At 29.4% G+C, this 23,197-nt stretch overlaps 1 protein-coding gene, 1 long non-coding RNA gene and 1 pseudogene across 2 annotated transcripts; all 3 read right to left on the bottom strand.

Annotated features, from left to right (window-relative positions):
• Nucleotides 1-1,934: 1,934 nt before the first annotated feature.
• Nucleotides 1,935-4,389, bottom strand: LOC114192403 (zeatin O-glucosyltransferase-like; annotated as a pseudogene).
• A 1,894-nt stretch (nt 4,390-6,283) lies between these two features.
• Nucleotides 6,284-7,833, bottom strand: LOC146884531 (uncharacterized). The gene is made up of 3 exons (XR_014996499.1): nt 7,700-7,833; nt 7,459-7,537; nt 6,284-6,385 (listed from the first exon to the last, which is right to left on the bottom strand). It is a non-coding gene; the product is annotated as an uncharacterized LOC146884531 (long non-coding RNA).
• Nucleotides 7,834-18,222: 10,389 nt separating this feature from the next.
• On the bottom strand, nt 18,223-22,543 carry LOC114191719 (transcription initiation factor IIB). Its single transcript, XM_028081078.2, has 7 exons — nt 22,065-22,543; nt 21,727-21,751; nt 19,825-19,954; nt 19,602-19,732; nt 19,391-19,479; nt 18,704-18,780; nt 18,223-18,485 (listed from the first exon to the last, which is right to left on the bottom strand). The coding sequence occupies exons 1-7, from the start codon at nt 22,415-22,417 to the stop codon at nt 18,352-18,354; spliced, it is 939 nt and encodes a 312-aa protein (XP_027936879.1). The 5' UTR covers nt 22,418-22,543; the 3' UTR covers nt 18,223-18,351.
• Between the last annotated feature and the right edge of the window lie 654 nt (nt 22,544-23,197).

Raw genomic sequence — 23,197 nt, 5'->3', positions numbered from 1 at the left:
TCGTGCTGATAACGTGTTATGAAATAAAGCGAATAACAAAGAGAGAATAATAGATAATAGAAGATAGGGAGCAATTCATCTGTGTATTATTATTGATAGGAAGAGTCCTATTTATAGATACATGTACTCCATAAAGTAAACAATTCAACTTAGTTAATACAAATATTTACATAAGAAGTAATCATATAAGTATCAATCATATGAGTAAATGTATTAAATCAATGAACAATCATTAATTCATAACAATTATTTTAATTTTATAAAAAACTTTTATTTAAGGGATACTATTAGAAAACAAATATAAACATCAATAAGAAAATTCTCTTTTTATACATATAGATATAAATGATGCAAACTGACATAGAAATAATGTAATATTTATTTATATGAACTCATAATATCTTACATAAAATATAACAACTCAAAGATTTAATATTTCCAAATTTGCATGCAACCAATTAAAACATGTAATAAATAACATCAATGCCATCACTATAAATTGATTAGTTAACATATATGTGTAACAAATAATGATAAATGATAAAATAATATTGACATTGTTATGAATTAATGATTGTTCATTGATTTGATAAATCTACTCACATGATTGATACTCATATGATTGATATGATTGATGTTGCTCATATGATTGATATGATTGGATTGATACTCATATGATTGATATGATTGATACTCATATGATTCATTATTTTTTCATGTAAATATTAATTAGTTGGTTGATTTTTTTCATTTATGGATTACATCATGTATCTATAAATAGACTCCCCATTTTCCTATTCTATATTCTTCTTTTACTTCTTCTCTCTATTATTAGTTATATTTTATAAGAGATATAAAATTATTAGTTTAACGTTTGACCATTGGATATAAAAAATCGTATACTTTAAATCATATAGCATTGATAACAAAAATAGTATATGAAACAAATAAATAAAAGCATCTTAAGCAAATTTAGATGATGATTAGTGTACGTTATAGAATTGATAGTGGTTTAAAAATGTTCAGACTCAATTATTTTAAGATTAGAATGTTTTAGTATAAATAGTTTGGTTAAAAATGAGTTTTATTATTTTAAAATACGTTATCTATTTATAAACCATCTTTTAGCTCTTTGATTTCTGTCTAGAAGTTCTCATATTCTGTTCATCTATTTGAAGATCGAAGATCACTAGGATGATCCTCTTGACGAACTCTTTTCTATCATATCAGTACCTTCAAACGAGTAAGTTGAACTTTTGTTTGTTTTCTTGTGGATCTTTGCACGTGACCCTGCTTTGGTTACATGTGACGTTTTAATCATCAATATAATATAAATATTTTTGTTGATCAATGATCATAATAATATGCCATTATCGTTCTTGTGTTGTTCTTTGGTACAGAAAGAATAGTGTATAATTAAGTGTTCTTTGAAAATGTTGAACTCTTTTGTCTGATTGTACTCTTTTATCAAATAAAGGAAGGTAGTATTATTTAACTTGATAGTGTTTAACATGATAAAAATCTCTAAAATAATTTATTTTGAAACAAAGACGATCTTAAACGATTATAACATATAATTAGAGGCTCATGTACATAATTAATCAAGCTTATCGTATCAAACTAATTTTTTAATTAAATTGGCTTATATATATATATATATATATATATAATTTATATTGGAATAATTTCAAAAAATTGTATATACACTTTTTATTATTATTATTATAACATTCCAAAGTCAATTAAAAGAATAACATTTTTACTCTTTAATTTTGAATGATTATTTTAATTATTTTATATTTAAAATTAAGATATTATTTTGTTAGTGTTAAATACGTGGTCATTGTAGTGGATTGGAGGCGTGGTCAGCAGAAAATGACCCTTTTCATCCATAACTACGAAGCAACTTTCAAACCCACGAACAAAAACAGTATTGTTTCTATAAAACTGGAACAAATCACACAAATAGAAACTGATGAGATTATTTAGTGATGTGAGCAATGAAAGAATCCATTTCCATGCGAGAAACTCCACCTTCTTCCGTGGACTTACGGATCGCATTTTTAAGCATCGCTGCTCTCTCTCTCATCTCATCACCTTCCCTTGTTTGCATCAACCTTCTCACACCATTCTCAACATCTGAAGCACTCACCACCGAATTCCTCTGTGACCAATCCTTCACAACCAAACCAATCTTCAGAACTTCTGTTATCAAAGCTGCGTTTCTTGGTTGGTCAGAGTGCATGGGCCATGTTGCTATTGGCACTCCCATGGTTATGCTCTCCAAGCACGAGTTCCATCCACAGTGACTCATAAACCCCCCTGTTGAAGGGTGGCTCAGAATTTCCAATTGGGGTGCCCAATCCCTCACAACCACCCCCATTCCTTTCACTCTCTCCTCGAACCCATTTGGAAGATCATGTCTTTTTGCTTCTTTTTCATCAAAGATGTCTCCTTTATCAGCATCTCTCAGCACCCAGATGAACTTCTGCTTGCTTTGTTCCAACCCAGTTGCAACCTCTTGGATCTGTTCCACTTTGAAAGTTGTTGTTGTCCCAAAAGACACATATATCACTGAATTTGGCTCTTGTTTATCAAGCCACTCCATGCATAAGTGCCTTCCTTTTGAATCTTTCTTCTCAACGGCTAAAGGGTTGAACGGTCCCAGTGCCCAAATCTTCTTACCAGTGATACCCTCCATCAACTCAATGTAATCACCATCAATCTCTCTGCTTGTGTTGTAGATGGTTCCGTCACTGAATTTGAGGAGATTTCTTTGTGCAATAAGGAAATCGAAGAATTGGGTTGGGAAGCATCCTTCCAGAGAAGGAATTGGGTTTTTTTAAAAAGGTCACTTTGACAAAGAATTCGTAAAAATGGATCACTTGAATTTATTTTTGCAAAATAGGATCAAGTAGTCGTGGTGGAGGACGACATTAAAGGTGAAGTCGTCTTTCACCATGCCGGTTTCTTTTTTTTTCTTTCAAAAAAACAAAACCGTGCTCTCAGAAGCCGGTTTCTATATATTTTGAAAGTGAAGTCGTCCTTGGGCATGACGACTTCACTTTTTGGTTTTTTTTTTTTTTACACATTCAGCTTTATATATATATATATATATATATATATATATATATATATATATATATATATTTTAATTATATATTATTTAGTTTTTTTTAAATATTTGTTTACAGTAGAGAAATAAAGTGACATCTTCAATGGCGATTTTTTCGCTAGTTTCTTCTGATTTGGTCAAAACGTTCTCTATTTCTTCATTTGATTTTACAAATTTAGTATTTTATTAAATGATACTTGATAGTTAGTAGACTAACTAAACCACAAATAAAATAAACATTAACAAATTAAATATTCAAATATAATTATGGAAGGATTTTTTAATATTTTTTTAATTTGTATCATTTTATCTTCTTAATTTTGTATTAAGGTTTAACGATTAAGTATTTTAGAATTTTTTTAAAACTATTTTTCATATTTTTACTTAAACAAATATTTAAAAAAAACTAAATAATATATAATTAAATATATAAGTGAAGTCGTCAGGCCCAATGACGACTTCACTTTTAAAATATATAGAAATCGGCTTCTGAGAGCACGGTTTCGCTTTTTGGAAATAAAAAAAAGAAACCGGCACGGTGGAGGACGGCTTCACCTTTAATGTCGTCCTCCACCACGACGGCTTGACCTTATTTTGCAAAAAAAAATTCAAACGATTCTTTTTTACAAATTCTTGGTCAAAGTGACCCCTTTTTACAAAAAAAGCCGAAAGAATTTTAAGGGCGTGCATGACTTCAACCGGAGGTCTTCCCATTCTGTCCCAATGGTGAATGTAGATGCTAAAGGCGCATGTGCTGTGAAAAGTGTAATTCTCAACATTAGGCATGTTTGTGGCATCTTGCGCCACTGAAGCCATGGCAGAGTCATGGATAACTATAACCCTTTTGGCTTGGGTAGAGAGGGATTGAAGCAGTTTCCTCACAGGGTCTCGAAGATGCATAGAGGCCTCAAAGGAAGGAAATAGATGAAATGGGAAATCGTTTTCTGGATCGGGAGCAGGGGAAACAAAGGCTGGAACTTCAAAGGCATGGAAATGAATGTAAAATGGATTGGTGACGCCGAAGTGTGGCTTGGCGAATGTGAGTGACAGTGGAAACATAGTGAACTGGTATGTTGTGTGATGAGATAAGGTTTGAGAGATGCAGAAGCTGATTCAGATGGCCTTGTGCAGGGAAAGGTATCAGAACCACCACCACTTGGTTTTTCTGAGCAAGATTTTCTCCATTCGAAGCCATGATCGAGAACTTAGAGAAACTGTTACTAAGGCTGCATGTCCACACATTTATAGAACCCAGTATTAAAAACCATTCTTTTAAGCAGGATTAAATATGTTGTTGTGCGTCAGCTCTTTTTAAGTAAAAATTAAAATCACTTCTTCTTCAAAATTTTAATTTTAGATCAATTTAATCTTTCAACTTTAAAAATATATGTATTTAACCCTTTTAACTATATTTTTTTAAATTTATTTAACGTTTCAAACACTTTTGACGATAACATTTGAATTGTTTATATTATTTAATTCATTTTTACTTTAATATTAATTCAGACACACATATAAAACGTCAAATTAAATTAACAAAATTTTATTAAAAAACCTAAATTTACACAATTTTTATAAAAAAAAAATTAATCCTAATTTTCACTGGACCTAATATTAATGTTGTAAGCAGTGACACAACAATATTTAAAATATAAGTTTATCATTTAAAGGTAGACATTATAAAGATGAATTTGAAGACGGACAAAAGTAACAAAATATACTTGTATCAACAACCACGAAATATACTTGTATCAACAACCACGTTTTGAGTGAAGATGTAAAGAGTATCCAAAGGATAGGAACAGACAAATTTATGTCGGCAGCAGAAGATTCAGTACGTGTCTCTACTCCAATACACTGAGTTATTAAAACGGTCCCGTTTTGCTGATTTTTTCAACGCAATGAATAAGATGTTTTGTTTTCAACTATGCATTCAAATCATATAGTTTTACTTCTTCTGTAATTAGATGATAGACATTTCATATCGAGCTAATCCGTTGTTAGCTTCACAAGCTAGATTAAAAACGAATGAGTTCAACAAACTAGGTTAAAAATTAATGAGTTCAACTTCACTTATCAATCTATATAAAAATAATAATAATAATTTATTTATTTATTGTTAAGTATTTAAATATTTAAATAATTTTTAAAACAATTATCGAGATAAAAATTATATTAAAATCAAGAACTAATGTCTTCATCATACTCATCACCAATGATGAATTGTTTTCAAAAAATATCTATATAATCCAAACAAGCATGACTAATATCACATAGTTTTTGTCATGTTTTTCAACAAAATATAAATAAAAAAATTATACATTTTTGTCATAATAATTTTAAAATATTAGTGAATTAAATGGGTCAACCCATCTTCAACCTGTTTCAAACCTATTTAATCCGTGGATTAAGTGAATCGGGTTCAATTCAACTCACTTTTGAAAAAAAAATTGAATTTTTCTCAACTCAACTTGACTGAAACTCATGGAGCCGAATTGACTCAAAAATTGAAACCCATTTTGATATCTCTATTAGATGGATTCAAAATCTTAATATATTAGTCTGCTAGTTTTTCTTTATTTATGTTTGAAATGTTGTTTTTTATTATATTTTTATGTTAATATATATTTTAATTATGTAAATTTTAATTGATTAACCGATATTTTAACTATTACTTTTATATATTAAATTGATTTATTATAATTAATAGTTAAAATTTATTTTATAAATATTAACAATTTAAGTCATAATACTTTTGTATCTTTTAATAATATATACTTTTTAATTTTATGATAAAAATAACCATCCTAGTCTTGTTGATAAAATAAAACACATCATTCTTATTTTATTTATTTTTACACTTAAAGTCGTGTTTAAATGTAATAAGTTTAATCATACATATTATAAATATTTGTTAATTTTATTAAAATAACATTTTTTTTAAATATAGTTTTGTGTTCGTTTTATTAAAAGATTTATAATTAAGAGAACATATAATTGCTTTTTGTAACATCCCAATTTCAGCATCTTAAAATTAATAAAAATAGGGAGTTTCATCATAGTTCCAAAACAGATAATCCAGTGTACCCAATATATTAATACAGTCTTACAAAAGGTATGACTATAAAAATATATCACTTATACACTTAAACTAAACTAATAAACTCGGTACTACTGACCACTGCTAAAGCTCCCACTGGAAACCTCCTCTTCAACACTAACACGATGGCTCTTCATCCTCCAGAAGTGCCTTTGACACTGCAACCACATCTGCTCCCACCGAATAGGTGATCATCGCAAAAGGAAACATACAACACAAGACAGGAACACAAAAAGCAAGGGTAAGCTAATCTGATTAAGGAATCATGCAGTTCAATTATAAACAGAAACCACGCAATCTTTCTCATTATCACCAGAATCATATAGACCACCACAACACATTTACATGACTCTAGACTCAATATCCGGATTATGTAAGCGACATCGGATCTCTTGGTGGCTTGCACCTGCGATGGTTCCCAAACTCTGCAGAGTTTGGACACAAGGGGTTATCACCCAACCACTCCCAGGGTAAGTCCCATCACCTCTATGGCGGATCGGGTCCATAGACCAGGACCTCCTGCTACTCCCCCCGACGTAATCCATCATACTCTACATGAGTCTTAATGGTTACTAGGAGCGTCAGGATACCAACCAAAACTGAGTCCTTATGTCCTTACATACACTAAAACATTCCTCTTAGAATTTCCCTTGAAATCCTAGTTCAACCACTTCTTCTCATATTCCAACTTCATGCAATTTCACCGCACATATTACCAGTCATAACAATTCATGCATATCATAACTAAGTTCATATTTTAACATTCAAACATAGCTTCATCCATTAGAAACAAAGAAATAACACTCAACTGCAGGGTTTCTCGCCCAAGCTAGAAGGTCTCGCCTAGGCAAAAAGGCTCTCTCACTTAGGCGAGTCATTCTCGCCTGAGCGAGGCTCAAAACAGCGAACAACCCAAACTCTGGGCAAATTCTCGCTCAGGCTAAGTTGTCTCGCTTAGACGAGAGTGACTCTCGCTCAAGCGAGACTGGCTCGCCTAGGCGAGATCTCGCGCAGAAACAGGGGATGGGTTTCTGGTGTTTTCGCTCAGGCGAGAGCTGCTCGCTTAGGCGAAAATACCAGATTCCCAATATGTTCTCACATGCAACAGTAAAGAAATCTAGCACAATCCAAGCATACACTCAATTACACAATTCAAGCACTCATACAACAATCAATCATGCAATTCAAAGTCATCAGAATGATTTCTAGATGAAATTCAAGTAAAACAGTTAGCTTCCCTTACCTGTTATCCTGTTTAGACAACTTTATAAACGTCAACGCCTTAAAAACGTCAACACCTCTAACTCCACAGGATGCTCTATCTACACATAGAAACATCACAAGAATGATCAGGACATACCGTTATGATCACTGATCAGCAGAGACTCATACTAATGATTAAAACGTCGCATGCAAGCGAAAGAGGGCCTGCATGCAACAGAAAAGAGAAGAAGACTAAAATAAAGAGCGAAAACTCAACTTACGCGAACGGAGAAACTGATCGGTCCAATTTGAAGAGCTCGCCGAGAGGATCAATCCTACGGTCTCGGTTCTTCAATCAGACGACCAGAGAGACAAAACCTCTAGAGAGAAGTCAGAGAACTCTAGAAAAGTGGTTTCTAGAGAGATGGTGTGTTTTAAAATAATGAAACTCGTTTATAACAATTCTATTTATACTAAAATCTTTTAATATTAAAATAATCGAGTCTCACTATTTTTTAAACCACTATCACTTTTAAAACGCCATTTTCTAGGGTCTTACACTTTTTTTTAATATTTTTAAATTTCATGTTTTAAACATTGAAGTTTGAATTTTAGTACTTATTGTTTAATATATTATTTTTTAAATAAAATAAAAGTAAAAGTTATTAAGCGTCTTTTGATAACTAAAATAAATGTAACTGTTGCTTTGATAAAACGTCGTAAAAAATTATAAAAAATGCTTATTTTAAAATTAGAGAAAGTGTGAACCCGATCTTGGAAGAAATAAACGTAACATTCTTTTAAATTTGTTTATTGTTTTGTGAAATGGTTATAGGGCAAAAGACTGATACATTAATACATCAAATTTGAATCACTTTAATTTTTTAATATAATAATAAAAACACAATTAACTATGTAAATTCATTTTAAATCTAATATTATTAATTAAATAAATTATAAATTATTTGTATATATTTTAAATTAGTAATTTAAATATAATTTAGTAACTGAAACCTATATTTAAGTATTATCAATTTAAATTATAATTTTGTTATGTAATGATAAAACAAAAATATATTTATTCTATAAATTAGTTTTAATATCATACAGCAGAGACTCAGCATGTTTATTATAATCATTGGGTTTTATATCATAAAATTTATTTTATTCATGTTATAATTTTTAATTTTTACATAAATAAAAACTTAAATATTATTAAAACCTGTTAAAATTCTCCTCTTACCAAAGTTTTATAATTCTTATTTTAGGTGATAGTATGTTAGGTCAAACAAAGTATATATCATTTACATCTTATCCAAATGCAATAAAAAATAACTAATTAATTGAATAAATATACTAGATATAAAATATAAAATACTATACTTACATATTATTTATATAAAATTATAGGTTACCCAAATTATTTAATTAGCTCAACTCAGTAGATATTATAGGTTTAGGTTTAAACCATATATATGACTATAAAATAAATAATTAAATATATTACTACATGCTAGTAAAAGCACGTGAATGTGTTCACTTTTTTTAATTAATAATTAAAAATAATAAAATTATTATTATTATCATTATAAAATTAAAATAATTCTATTATAAATTTATTGTAAATAAATTTTATTTATTTTATAGGTAGTTTTGTAATTAAAAGTGGTTAAATTTTAAAAAATAATAATTAAATTTGAACCCATAAAAATAAAAACATTTCAAAAGTGATAAAAGAAGACAGAAAGAAAAAAAAAAGGTTCGGACATAGCTGCATAATGATTGACCACTTTCAAAACACACATATCTGATTATGTTTAACCCAAAAGTTAATAATAGTATTTACAAAGATTGTGAGACTTATTAAAAAAATTAAGAAATGTCATCTATTAATTTTTTTAACTCATTATGTTACTGTTTAGATTTAATGTTAAAATTAAAAAAATTGTACAATATTTTTCAAGTAAGTCGTATTTATTTTATGATTTTTTATTATTTTTCAATAAATTTATGAGTTAGGGGTGTTTATAAGTAGAAGGGGTTCATCAAATATGTTATCTACTCAATTAAAATAGTTTGGACGGGGTTAGATATACATCAAATTTTAAGCCAACTAAATCAATAATGAGTTGAGTTTGGATTGAATCATAGAACTAAAAATTAAAATTAATTTTATAATTAAAAATATTATTTTTCTTTTAATAATCCACTTTGATACAAATTTTATTGCTTTTTATTAAATAACGTATTTGAATAAACTAAATCGAATCTTAAATTAAAATAATTGATTTAGATGATGGAAATGTAGTAAACTCTTTGTTGAGAGTTTAAAAATGAGTTTATAATAAAACTTCTGTTTTTTATGATATTTACCATTGGAATTCGACAATGTATAAAAATTATTCTCATGTTATTATAAATAAATAAAAATTATTACAAGAAAAATCTATATTAATAATAAAAAAACACTAAAAGAAAACAAAAGCAGAAGTTTAAGTAGCGTTGTCTTTGCATCTTAAAATTATGGAAGCAATTGCATTTTGTTATCTTTGCTTGGACCAAAAATCTGTGGAAGGAATTGCATCTTGTGTCCGCCCCAGATATCGACTCTATTAGCGTTGGTATCACTCATGCCGACAGTCACGAATTTGGGTAAAATATTTTGAAAGGGTTAAAAATAATATATTAAAATTTTATATATTTAATCTTATTATTAATATAATAAAAATATATAATTTAGTATTAAAATATCTATTAATAATAATATTATATAATATAATAAAAATAAAAATAAAAATATAATAATAATAATAATAATAAGAAAAAGAAGAAATTACTCTGGGTGCATTCCTTTTTCTGTACACATATTTATTATTTGCAATTTCATATTTTGGATTTATTTTATAAATTAATTTTGAAAAGTGTGGGTTAGATGAATGTTAATATTTTATTTTATAAAAAATATAAGGGTCAAGTATGTTTTTAGTTCCTGAACTTTGGTCCAAAATTAGAATTCGTCATTGGTCGAAACTTTGATAAATTTTGGTCCCTAAACTTTAAAAATGAATGAATATAATCCTTTTAACCCAATTTTGTTAACTTTTTTTTTTTAGGTTTCGAACGCATTTTTCGGTAAATATTGAAGTTGTTTATACCGTTTGACACATTCTCAGCTCAATATTTACTGAGAAATGTATTTGAAACCTAAAAAAAAGTTAACAAAATTGGATTAAAAGGACTATATTCATTCATTTTTAAAGTTTAGGAACCAAAATTTATCAAAGTTTCGACCAAGGACGAATTCCAATTTTGGGTAAAAGTTCACGGACTAAAAACATACTTAACCCAAAATATAATTACTTATTTGATATCCCAATTTCTTAGTTAAGTTCACTTTGGTTCTCATATTTTTGGTTTATTGAATTTAGTATTCCAATTATCTAAAAGGATTCAATTTGGTTCTATCCGTTAAGTTAAAGTTAACATTGTGTCTGTACAGGACATGTGTCAAGCCGTGAAATTTTTAATTTTTAATTTTTTTTTAATTTTTTTAAATTTTTTTTAAATTTTTTTTAATTTTTTAATTTTTTTTGTAAAAATTTATAGACTGTCATGTGTCAGTTTACAACCATGACACGTGGTAGTGGTAATAGTTGTTTTCAATTTAATCTTCTATTTAAATCTTTGGTTTAATTTAATACCCCAATTCTTTAAAACGATCTAATTTTGTCTTTTCCAATTTGAAACCGAATTAGTAAATAAACTTAATTACAACTTATATATACATGTTACAATAATTTTTTTTAATATATACATCAAATCATTTCATCTAAATATTAAATTATTTATTTTTTACATTTTTTACACCTAAAATTTTTTACACTTATAAAAAATAAAATAATTTGAATATTTAGGTGTAGTGATTTGATGTATAAATTCAAAACAATTATTTTAACATGTATATATAAGTTATAATTAAAATTAGTTACTAATTTGGTCTCAAATTGGAAAGGATAAAATTGGATCATTTCAAAGAATTTGGATACTACATTGAACCAAAAATTTAAATAGAGGACTAAATTGAAAACAACTATTAGCACTACCACGTGTCATGATTGTAAGCTGCCACGTGGCACGACAGTAAACAGACATGTGGCAGTTTTTCAATTTTTTGAAAAAAATAAAAAATTTTAAATAAAATTTTTTAAAAATTAAAAATTTTACGGCTTGACATGTGTCTTGTATGGATATGGTGTTAACTCCAACTTAACGAAGATGACCCAATTGAATCCTTTTAAATAATTGGGGTACTAAATTGAACAAACCAAAAATATGGGGACCAGATTGAACTTAACCAAAATATTGGGATACCAAATCAGTAATTATACCTTATAAAAATAATAACACGTGGTGCACCGTTTGTCATGTAAGATAAACTTTGACGTTGTTAGGAAAATAAGGACCAAAACCAATACTCTTAAAAGTGTAACAGTATATAAGTTTCGTCCAGGGACTATTTTCAATTTTAGGTAAAACTTCAGGAACTAAAAACATATTTTTTTTCCTATAATTTAGTATTGAAATCTTTGTGTATGTTCATTAGAAAAATAATAGTGTTGAAGTTGTATTTAATATGAAATTCATTTTAAATAAACTTTTCTAATTTCATCTATTTCACTCGTTGAATATTTCCATTTTTGAGAACTTTTTCTTGGACTAAGTTCTAAGGAATTAATATGAAACTTTCCATATGTAATTCTTTGAATTTTAAGAAAGTGTTCCTCTAATTCAACAATTGCATACTCAGTATTATGCTTGCAAATATGTGAAGAAATAAATTTGTATTATTTTCATCTTCACACATATATTTCCTTTTATCACTTTAAACAAAATGAATCTATTATATTATTCTTCATCAATGTACCTATTTTTTAAAAAGAAAGTTAAGACTAAAAAGTAATTTATCAAGATCTAATTGAAAATTGAGAGATGTAATTACTAAAAAAAATCTATGATAATCAATTCATAATTAAAAAATAATTATGATAAAACATATACCACATAACTTTCCTTCTATATTCATACAAAAAGAAATGTACAAAAAACTCATGAGAGGGAAAAATATTAAATATTAAAGTAATATTTCACTATCAAGGGACAAAAGAAAGTTACTTTTTTATCTTAAAGAATGGAAGAGAACAAATGAGAAACTATAGCAGAAATAATGAATTTAAGTGTAACTTTCTTTCTTCTTTTTTTTGTCAGGAACAAAAGAAAACATGCAAGAGTAGAAAATGAATACAATATGTAAGAAACTTAAAAGATATGAAAGAAAATAGAAAAAAAAACTCAATAAATTTTTTATTTTTTATTTTTTATTATATTTAATTTTATATTTTATTATTTATTAACATTAAATGTTATACTTTTAAAAGAAATAAAAATTTATCTAATTTAATTTTTATCAATATAATATATTCTAAATATATATTAAAAATTTGGGAGTAGGCCCCATCCAAGTGTACTAAGATCTGTCAATGTTTATGGAATCGATTCCAACCTCAATGGATCAATTTCAACTCCTTTGCATTGACCATGGAATTGGTTCCAACTTGCATGAGAATCTATTCCCTTCTTTGGAATGCTCCTCCTTCTTTGATCTCCAACCAAAAGTAAAAGTCATGGCTTTGTGACGATGTAACCTCACCACATATCATTCTGTTGAGGATTATTAACCATGAACCATGCACCACACACACACCCAGGGCAATAACTCACCTCAAAGTCACTCTTAAGTGTGTCTTCATCAGGAATCTCACACCTTTGAAAGCTACTAAAGAAACAAAAGATGCATTCACATATCATGCACGCGAATAAAGTGTGATACGTAACGAGGGTATAATTGTATTTTCACCACTATCACCCCTAAATCCCCTCAGTTGAAGAGAGATTCAAAAATTTTTGCATCCTGCTAATCCTTTCCTTCTCTAGCTCTCAAATATGTCTTCGTCAAAACGAACGTGCACATCACCCGCAAATCATTTCTTCCTTTTTCTTGAATATAACGTCTCGTCTAAATAAATACAACATTAATGTATAGGCAATGTATAATATGTGATTTAATCTTAAAACAAAGAGGTTGTACAATATTTTTTAAGTAAATTTTGCTTATTTTATGATATTTGTATTTTTCAATGATGTTTTACGGGTGTGCTTATGAGGTATGTCTGGTTTCATCAAACTACTAAATTAAAATAATTTGGTTGGTTGGGTCAAATATACTTAACTTTTAATTATATGTGAAATATTATTAGAAGTTATCACTAAACAATATTTTTACTTCAACATTTTCATATTATAGTAGGCTTTTTAATGGTTGCTATAATTTTAAAAATTCAAAAAAGAAATGAGTGACCAATCTCTTCTTTTTATCCTCACAATTACTTCTTTTTCTATAGCATTCTCATTCAACTCTAAGTCTTTGTAATTATTTTTCAATCTAATTTTTGGGAATATCAAAAGGGATTATGCCCAACAGATAGGTTCGTGTAATGTATGATCACTACTAGAAATTCTCATATTACATGGGATTTTTCTTGCAAATTTGTTAAAAACATTTGCAAGAAAAGACTTTTTTCTGTCATTTTTTCGAGAATCTTAATTTGCAGGTAATTCCTTCGTGGGTAATTATTTTCTACGAAATTATAAAATTTGTATGTATTTCCTACAAATTTTGTTGCGAAAAGTGTTTTATACAAAATATTTTGCAAAAAAAAATGGTAGTAATTTCTTGCAAACTTTTTTTCACAACAAAATTTGTAAATATTTTCTACAAAAAAAAAATTCAAAACAAAATTGACAGGAAATATGAGTTTTTTTAGTAGTGGATGTAGATTGGGTGAGAATGTAAATTAATTTGTAATTTTCATGCGATAATAATTCATTATAGAAAACTACTCTAGGATCTTAAGATTCATGAGTCTCACACATTCACATACACAAATCATGACTTCGTGGGTAATTATTTTCTACGAAATTATAAAATTTGTATGTATTTCCTACAAATTTTGTTGCGAAAAGTGTTTTATACAAAATATTTTGCAAAAAAAAATGGTAGTAATTTCTTGCAAACTTTTTTTCACAACAAAATTTGTAAGTATTTTCTACAAAAAAAAATTCAAAACAAAATTGACAGGAAATATGAGTTTTTTTAGTAGTGGATGTAGATTGGGTGAGAATGTAAATTAATTTGTAATTTTCATGCGATAATAATTCATTATAGAAAACTACTCTAGGATCTAAAGATTCATGAGTCTCACACATTCACATACACAAATCATGATACTAACCTTGATCTGATCCATGAGAGATCCAATGAGAATATGTTCTTCAATATTTGTTCTTCAATTTCTTTTTTCCAATCTATCTCTTTGTCTTTCTTTCCTCTCTCTTCTCTCTTCTCTCACACTCTTTTTCTTGATGACTTATTGTGAAAGAATCTCATGGCCAAAGATACTGAACGCTAATACCCTTTTATATGCCAACATCCATCAAGTTGGGCTGACTTTATTTTATTTTAGTACAATTTTCCATAATAATCAATAGGTTCTTATATTTTATTAAATAACAATTGGATCATAATATTTCAAATGAGTCACATAATAGAATTGATTTGTCAATTAATTCTAACATTCTCCCGCTTAACTCATATCCGTAATTTTTTAAAAAGCGAACTCAAATTGGTAATATCAAGAAGAAATTAACTTATTTTGGTAAATTAACCAAAGTATATCTTACACAATACAAGTTGTTAGCATAAAGTTATGAACTTCTAAAAAAACTCTTACCTTGTGTTTGGATAAAGCATTTCAACAATGTTGAGAAATTGAAATCTATTGTATTTAAATTGCTTACAATTAAATTCCCTTCATTCTCTAAATAACTTGTTTGGATAAAGAAATTAAAATACCTTACATTTCAATTTCATGTTTGGAGAAAGCAACTGAATTTCTTATGAAATAAAATTTTATTTTAACAATATTTATTTTAGGCTTAATTATGTTTTAAGTTCCTTTACATTTGGAAACTTTCAATTTAGTCTCTAATAAATTCTTGTGCTATATTTGGTCCTTAAAATTCATATTTCAATTGAGACCCTATGTTAAGTGTGGTTGTTAACTTTGTGATGTGACACTTACACTATTATCCTCCATAAATGTTATCCGCTACATAATATTTTGTTACAAGAGACCGATTGATGAGATATTTTTCAAATATTAACTGCATTTAATGAAATTTTTTTAAAATTTAATTAAAATTATAAATTAAAAAATTACAAAAATTACAAAATTACAAAAATATAAAACATGTAACTGCAAAATTATGAAAACAAAATTATAAAGTTAAAATTTAAAAAATATAAAATTACAACAATTAAAAAATTATAAAAATATAAAAATATATAATTTATATTACGAAATTATAAAATATACAAATATAATTTATTTTTATTTTTATTTTATAATTATTTTATAGTTTTATAATTATAAATTGTAAAACTATAAAATTATAAAATAAAAATTATATTTGTATATTTTATAATTTTGTAATTATGAAATTATATAATTTTATAGTTCTATAATTTGTTAATTTTTGTAATTTTATATTTTATAATTCTTAATTTTATTTTTATAATTTTTCGGTTACATGTTTTATAGTTTTGTAAAATTAATTAAATTTAAAATCTAGTTTCGTTAAATATAGTAAATATTTAGAAAAGATCTTGTGTCATCACTGTCGGTTGGAAGTGATTGTGCAATTTAACTCTAGGGATTCAATTAAAAAGTTTTAAAATTTTGAGGAGAGACCACAACAATTTATTAGGGACTCACATTGAGAGCTCTTAAATTTATCAAGGACTTAAAACATAATTAAACATTTATTTTAATGTATAAAATTTTTTAATTAAATTTAAAAAATATTAGTCAAGTTAAAATATTTAAATAATTTATATTTTTAAGGTTTAGATAGTTTAGAGTGTGAAGTTGTGGTGGAGAAGAATTTCAAATTCCACGTATTTTTAGGATATTTGAATTTTTAGTAATTTAGTTAATTAAAATACTTTAAAAAATACTTACATTTAAAATACTTTTTTAATTTCTTTATCCAAACAAAATATTTTATTATAAAGAAATCTAAATTCTTCAAAAAAAAATTGTTTTATTAAAATACTTTATCAAAACACACCATTAATACTTTGAAGTACACATCTACAAGAGTTCTTTTATATGACTTTATAAGGAAATCTTTCCAAGAAAAAAAAAAGACTAAGGAATACAATAAGTTACATTTATATACATGTCTTTGAGTTTAAAAAGCTTCAAAGTACGGAGGTGAACAACACCAGGGGTAGCTATAACCATATGTAAATCTATTTGAAGTGTTTGTTCATGGGTTCATGCATAAACCGATTAGAAATGTAAGTGTGATTGGTTTAAATTACATTGAGTAGATTAAAAAAGTTGAACATTTCATTACAGAGAAAATCCATAAATTTTTTGTTTTAAAGTTTTAGGTTGGAACTTGTGTTTTCCTGGTAAATTCTCTTTAAATATTGATTAGTAATATATCATAGGTGATGTCATAGTGAGCAACACACCTCACATTTGTTAAACTTTGAATAGGTCTATGTCTGAAGTTTGAATTGACGGAGAGGAGACATCATTAATACATGGCCATGGAGGCTCATAATGCTTACACAAATCCTTCACGCAATGCTTCCAAATCGGTACTGCCTCACTCACAAACATTACTTAAAAGGAAGTTTGAAGCTACCTCTACAATTTCAAGATCAACCCATATTGTTGAACGATAGTGCGGAATCACTTTTAAGTGAAGAGAAAAAAAGATACAATTTATACAACATTCCAGGGTTTTTTTCAAACTTTTAAAAAAGAACAGGCTTTCTAACCCAATCTAACAAATTATGTTCATTTACTTTAACTCATTTTCATCCAACTATTTTTATATCTAACAATTTTTTGTACTCGTAGGAGAATGGGTTATATAATGTCTACCGTGTACAAATTCTTACAAGTAATAATTTATCTATATACCTAAACCCAGCCTAGTTTGATAGTTTAATGAATACAATTACTTTCCACACCTTCATATTTTCTTTGCGCACTTTTTCATTATAATGTGATAAAAACTGATCCTTTAAAATTTTTATGCTTTCAAAAGATATTTTCCGAAATATATTAAAAGTTTCTATAGTGTACGTTGCGTAATCATTCCAGAAAAATATATTTCAAAATGAAAACTTTGGAATATATAATCTAGAATTACAGTACATGTGGACTACATTCAAAACATTCCAAGATAAAAGTTTTCATTACAGATTAATATTAAAAGCGTAACCTTGAGGCTTTTAATACATTCGAGAAAACGTTTTTGCAAATATGCAGACAAAAATATGAAGAGACGTACGCAAAGAAAACGTGGAAGGGCATGAAACTATTTCATGGAACAAAATTAAGCAATAAAAAGTGTTTCAAGTCTAATTGACATGGATGCAGCAGAATCAAGGGTTAACCACGCATACACTGAAATACACAACGCAATGTACAGAACTATAACCAGTCGATGATCCATATCAAAGCAGCGATGACAGCAAAAATTAAAAAAAAAAAAAAAAAACTTAATGTTTTACCAAGAGTCGAGAAATTCATACATTGTGGCCTCGCTCCCAAAGAGAACTCAGATTAGGAGGGTCTAAAAAAATGGTGCGATTAACGGCAATGAATGACAACTCATAAAAAAAAGGCACTTTGATTTTTTAAATAGCAGTTCAGTTACATCGGAAACAAAATGCTCTCTAATGACATAACTTTAAACTTGTTAAAATATGGAAGGTAATGTTTTGCTCTACAATTCAAGGGCTGCAAAGGCTCCTTAAATCCTCCTCCTTCGCATACCAATTTGGTATTATTTTTGAAACATGGGGGTAAAGATCCTTGTAGGAGTTCCTAATCGTTCCTTCAGCAACGCCTGTGGCAATTGATATATCTGCATTAAGACAAGCTGTCAGAATGAGACACGTGTATGAAATATCATACATGTTGCAATTGTCGGATTCATGGGAATTCAGAAGATACTCGTTTCAAATCTATTTTCAATTAAAAACCTATCAAATTGAAGAGATGAACAAATAACCCATTCACATGAGTTTGTCCTCCATGCCTCCAAACCCCAGGTTACCCTCTAAGGAGTGGAGTATCACAAACCTTTAAGAGGCTTCTTATCATCAGAAAGCTGAGTTATGATATATATAACTGCTGCAGCAATTGATATGGGACTCCTCCTGAAAAATTGTAGAAAGATCATTAGTATCATAATATACATCTCTGAATATGATGAAAGCTAAAACTGGTTGGTGAGATCTACACAAGCAGAGGGCAATACAGTTATTTTGGCTGATAAAATCAAAATTACATGCAATACAATCATCGGTGTTTCCACATCATGCAAAAACACGCGTTATTTTTGCATAGCACCCCCTAAGAGATCCCACTACTTACAAACACGCCCCCAATTCCGCAGCTTCCACTTCTTACCCAGATGCAGCACACATCATGTAAGACCTGCAGGTTTCTTCTAATCCACAATCTGACCGTAACCATGTTCTCCATGGAAAACAGGGAAGTTTGATACCATAGCAGATAATCGATCTATACAACTTATAATACCCTGACCTTAAGCTGATATCTTATTTCATAGTATCACTGACACTCTACTGCGGTGAACTTTAGCCACCGTGTTTTCCTCTTAGAGCAAAAATAAGTAAAGTCCTTTGGCTGAAACTAGACATTTAGTACTAAAGTGTAACGTAACAAATGGGACTAAACAGACTTCAGCTGTGAATAACCAACCTATTACAGTCTCTATATTGAGATGAGCTAAAGTAAATATACCTTATATCAAATTCTTCTGATTTCTGCACAGCTTCCTGAGCAGCTTTAACAGCTTGATTATTCATACCAAGATTAGAACAGAATCGCCTCTGATGTTTGAGATGAAATTAGTCAGCAACATTAATAGAAAATATTGTGATGAATTAGCTCCACAAATACATGTAGCAAAATAAAAAAAACTATGCATGTGAAGTCAATAAAGAAAACTCACCATAAAGTCCCCTGCATGTATTGTACCCATCTCCACAGACTGACCATTCTCCAAACCCAGCTGTTTTACTATGTACTCTTTTGCTCGGCCAATTTCCTTCTTTGTGGCCCCATTGGCAACAGAGCAAATTTCTAGTTGAAATCCATAGGTTCAGGGAAGCTTATTTACATACAGAAAGATAAATTGGCAAGCATCCAGATGTTAAAAGAATCATAAGCAGTACCCTTAACAGTACGAGGTTTGTCTTCTTGTCGGCAAGCAATGTAGAGACAAGCAGCCAATAAAGCATCCTGATTTCTTCCTCTACTAGACTTTTGATCTTCAACCCTCTTATATATCTCATTAGCCCGATCCTTCAAACCAATAAAAAAAAGTGAATATATTAATTTTACATGAAAACTAGAGTAGAAGATGGACAAGAAAAACTAAAATGAAGGTTTCAAAATTAAATTGAGACAATACAAGGATTATAAACTTGGTTATGAGAAACTTGACAATGACATGAGATGAGGACTGCCAAAACGTAATCCAGTCATTTCCCCAAGTCAATTTGCAGATAGCCATACTAATCGCTTTGAAAATACAGCTCACATATTCAGGAAGGCACTTATGTTCTAACCCACTAATTTTACAATAGAAAAAACTTATTTTGGGCTCCCACAACTTTTGTAACATAGATCAAGCATCATGAACCAGGTGCACACAAAGTGACCCTGGCCTAGGAGGATTATAAAGCCCTGAACCAAAAGATGCTGTAAAGACACACCTCATTGAGGTAAGAAGTGTTCACAACAAAGAGAAAAAAGCAAACTGCCATATATATTAACAACACGAGATTAACATTCAGAGTAAATAAAATTTTGGTTTTAATATAAGATTAGCATCATTAACAAAAGTGCACATGAAATTCCCCTAGCCAAGAAGGTTCTAATGCAAGAGAAAAAATTCACATACCTCACATCGTAAATAAAGAGAAGAATGCAGAGTAAATAAAATTTAGGTTATGTACAAAACTAGCCCTTCGCTCTACAGGATCCATGCATTTGGTTTTGGAGGGGGGAGGTATTGATCCCAATCGCACATATTTGGATTCTTGTTTCTAGTAATTAAAGCATGCCTCATCTGACAAGAAGTCTTTCCAAAATTCCAAAGGCAACGAGCTTAATAAAGGGGCAGCACCTAAACTAGCTATAGGAACTGAACCTTTTGACGCTTCCTAATAGCATTCTACTACACTAACAACAATTACGAAAGGCCAAAATAACACCACTTTAACTGTACCATTAAAATGTAATTGAAAACCAAGTAACTCAACAAAAATATATACAATTAGGTAGCTAGCACAATTACAAAGTTTCAATAAACATTGTATTTGTCTTTGAGCTTGAAAGCCTAAGGCCTAATTAAACCAACAGCAATGATCATATACAGTGTATAAGGATATTCACAAGTTAATGGAACTTGTTATGTAATCAAACCAGATAGATAAAATGAAGACTCCCAAACCACAATTACCTTCAACACTAACATCCACACAACCTAAAGCACAGAACCTTCCATGTGCAGCAATGATTGCCCCAACCTCCACACAAATTTCACATGGCACTCATTTGGCTACACTAAAATTTCAGTTAACTTTCCAATCAAGATCCAAACCACAATCCCAATCACAACAATCACGAAGTGGATACAAAAATACACGGTTTCGTGACTCCCCTGTCATCTCTTTAGCTTACTTCACTAAACATCAGGGCGAGTCTTATCAAAAAAACCTAGTTCAATTAACATCTACAATGGACATAAAACTCCATAGAATAACCGACTTAATTTAGTTTAATACAAATTCAACAAGCTCTGCACTCGTGGTTCAAACCTCACACACAAGCACTGCATATATGCATTAAGGTCTATTTGGATACAAGTTAAAAGTGCCTTTGAGAACTTCTCTGCTAAAAACAAAGAACTTTCTATAACAGAGAAACTCCCAAAAGCTCTCAAAAAGACTTCAAGTTCTGTATCCAAACAGGCTATTAGACACAAACATATACGCAGTTTCAAGAATCTTCTAATGACCTAAAAATTAGAAAAAGAGAAAAAAACTGTCGGAAACAAGAACACAACATACCTTGATGGTCGCAACCAGTCCCAACCTGCAAAATCATCAACCGCATCAGCCAATCCCTCAATCATAAACATTACATAAATCACATTTCACGATAAAAACATATACAAAGCCAACGAGACGTAATCGTTTTAAAAAACTACAATAAAACATAAAGCCACATTAATCCTCATAAGGAAGCAAGGATCATGACTCGTATGATACCAATCCCCCGAAACACTTATATGACAGTTCACGTTCTGGATTCATTAATTTATTCATTTAATTGATTTGTTGAGTGAGGTCAAAAGTGAAAAGTATAGTATAAGATGGGGATCTGGATTGGAACCCTAGGAAGTGACCTGTCGGACATGGTGGCGATGGTCTTGAAAGCCAGGATGAGGGCGCGATCGGGATTGGAGCCGCGGTTCTGCCAGCGGCCGAGGGAGGAGGAGAGGAACTCGCCGCCGGAGCCGTTGGGCTTGGCGATGACGGTAGACAGACCACCGTCGGTGAGGAGAGGGTTGGAGGGACCGCCGACACGGTTGGGGTCGTTGTCGCCCGACTCGTTGGCGAAGGTACGCCACTCGGAGGTCTCGTCGATTGAGTGGGACTCGAGGACGAGGCCGCACTCGGAGCAGACGGTGTCGCCGGCGGAGTGGTCGAAAACAACCTCCGTCTGCTTCTTGCAGTCGCTGCAAAACGCGTCTGACATCTTCCTTCTCTCAAGGTTACAATACAATGCAGGAGACTCTGTTTGCACGCGGAGAGTGTTTGTGAGAGAGAAAGAGAGAGAGAAAGAGAAAGAGCCAACAACTGCAGCGAGAGGAACTTCGCTGCGTTTTCTCTATTTATAGACGAGATTCATTTGTAGGAGGTTTGGAATTACACTTTACAAAATAAATAATAATAATTTTGTAAACACTAATAATATAAATTTATTTTCATGGCTACTCTCTTAGCGTTTTTTTTTTCACATTCTTTTACTTTTCAAATTTTTATTTTCTTTGACAAACTTTCAATTTACAAAATAATCTCCCTAATTGATGAAAAGTTTAAATATAACAGTTAATAAAAACATGTATCGGTTTATATTAATTAGGGTTAAATATATTTTGTTAGGAGTGAATTTTGGAATTAGTTTATCTTTAAAATTTTATACTAATTTAGTCATTCATTCTTAAAAATACGTAAATTTAGTCCTTTTTATTAATTTTTGTTAAACTTATTTGACATTTCAGACGCATTTTATGATAATATTTGAGTTAATATTGAAACGAAAATGTGTCAAACAGTATAAATAATTCAAATATTATAATGAAATATGCTTGAAACGTCATATAAACGTAACAAAATTTAATTAAAAATAACTAAATTCACATATTTTTAAAGATAAATAACTAAATTAATCAAAAATTTTGAAGAGAGACTAATTCCAAAATTAACTGAAATTTAAGAGAAAAAAACATATATAACCCTATTAATTATAATACTG

This window comes from Vigna unguiculata, chromosome 7 (genome assembly GCF_037176805.1).
Source record: "Vigna unguiculata cultivar grain cowpea cultivar isolate G323 ecotype 2 chromosome 7, ASM3717680v1, whole genome shotgun sequence".
NCBI classification, from domain to species: Eukaryota; Viridiplantae; Streptophyta; class Magnoliopsida; order Fabales; family Fabaceae; genus Vigna; species Vigna unguiculata.
The sequence above is the reverse complement of the archived record's forward strand: the minus strand, read 5'-3'. Positions and strand labels throughout refer to the sequence as shown.

Excerpts from the sequence above, each read along its gene's own strand:
- LOC114191719 (XM_028081078.2), bottom strand. The coding sequence starts at position 22,417 with ATGTCAGACGCGTTTTGCAGCGACTGCAAGAAGCAGACGGAGGTTGTT. Across the intron at positions 21,752-22,064 it reads ATCGCCACCATGTCCGACAG|GTTGGGACTGGTTGCGACCA; the intron begins GTCACTTCCTAG and ends ATGATTTTGCAG. Across the intron at positions 19,955-21,726 it reads GACTGGTTGCGACCATCAAG|GATCGGGCTAATGAGATATA; the intron begins GTATGTTGTGTT and ends ATTGGTTTGAAG.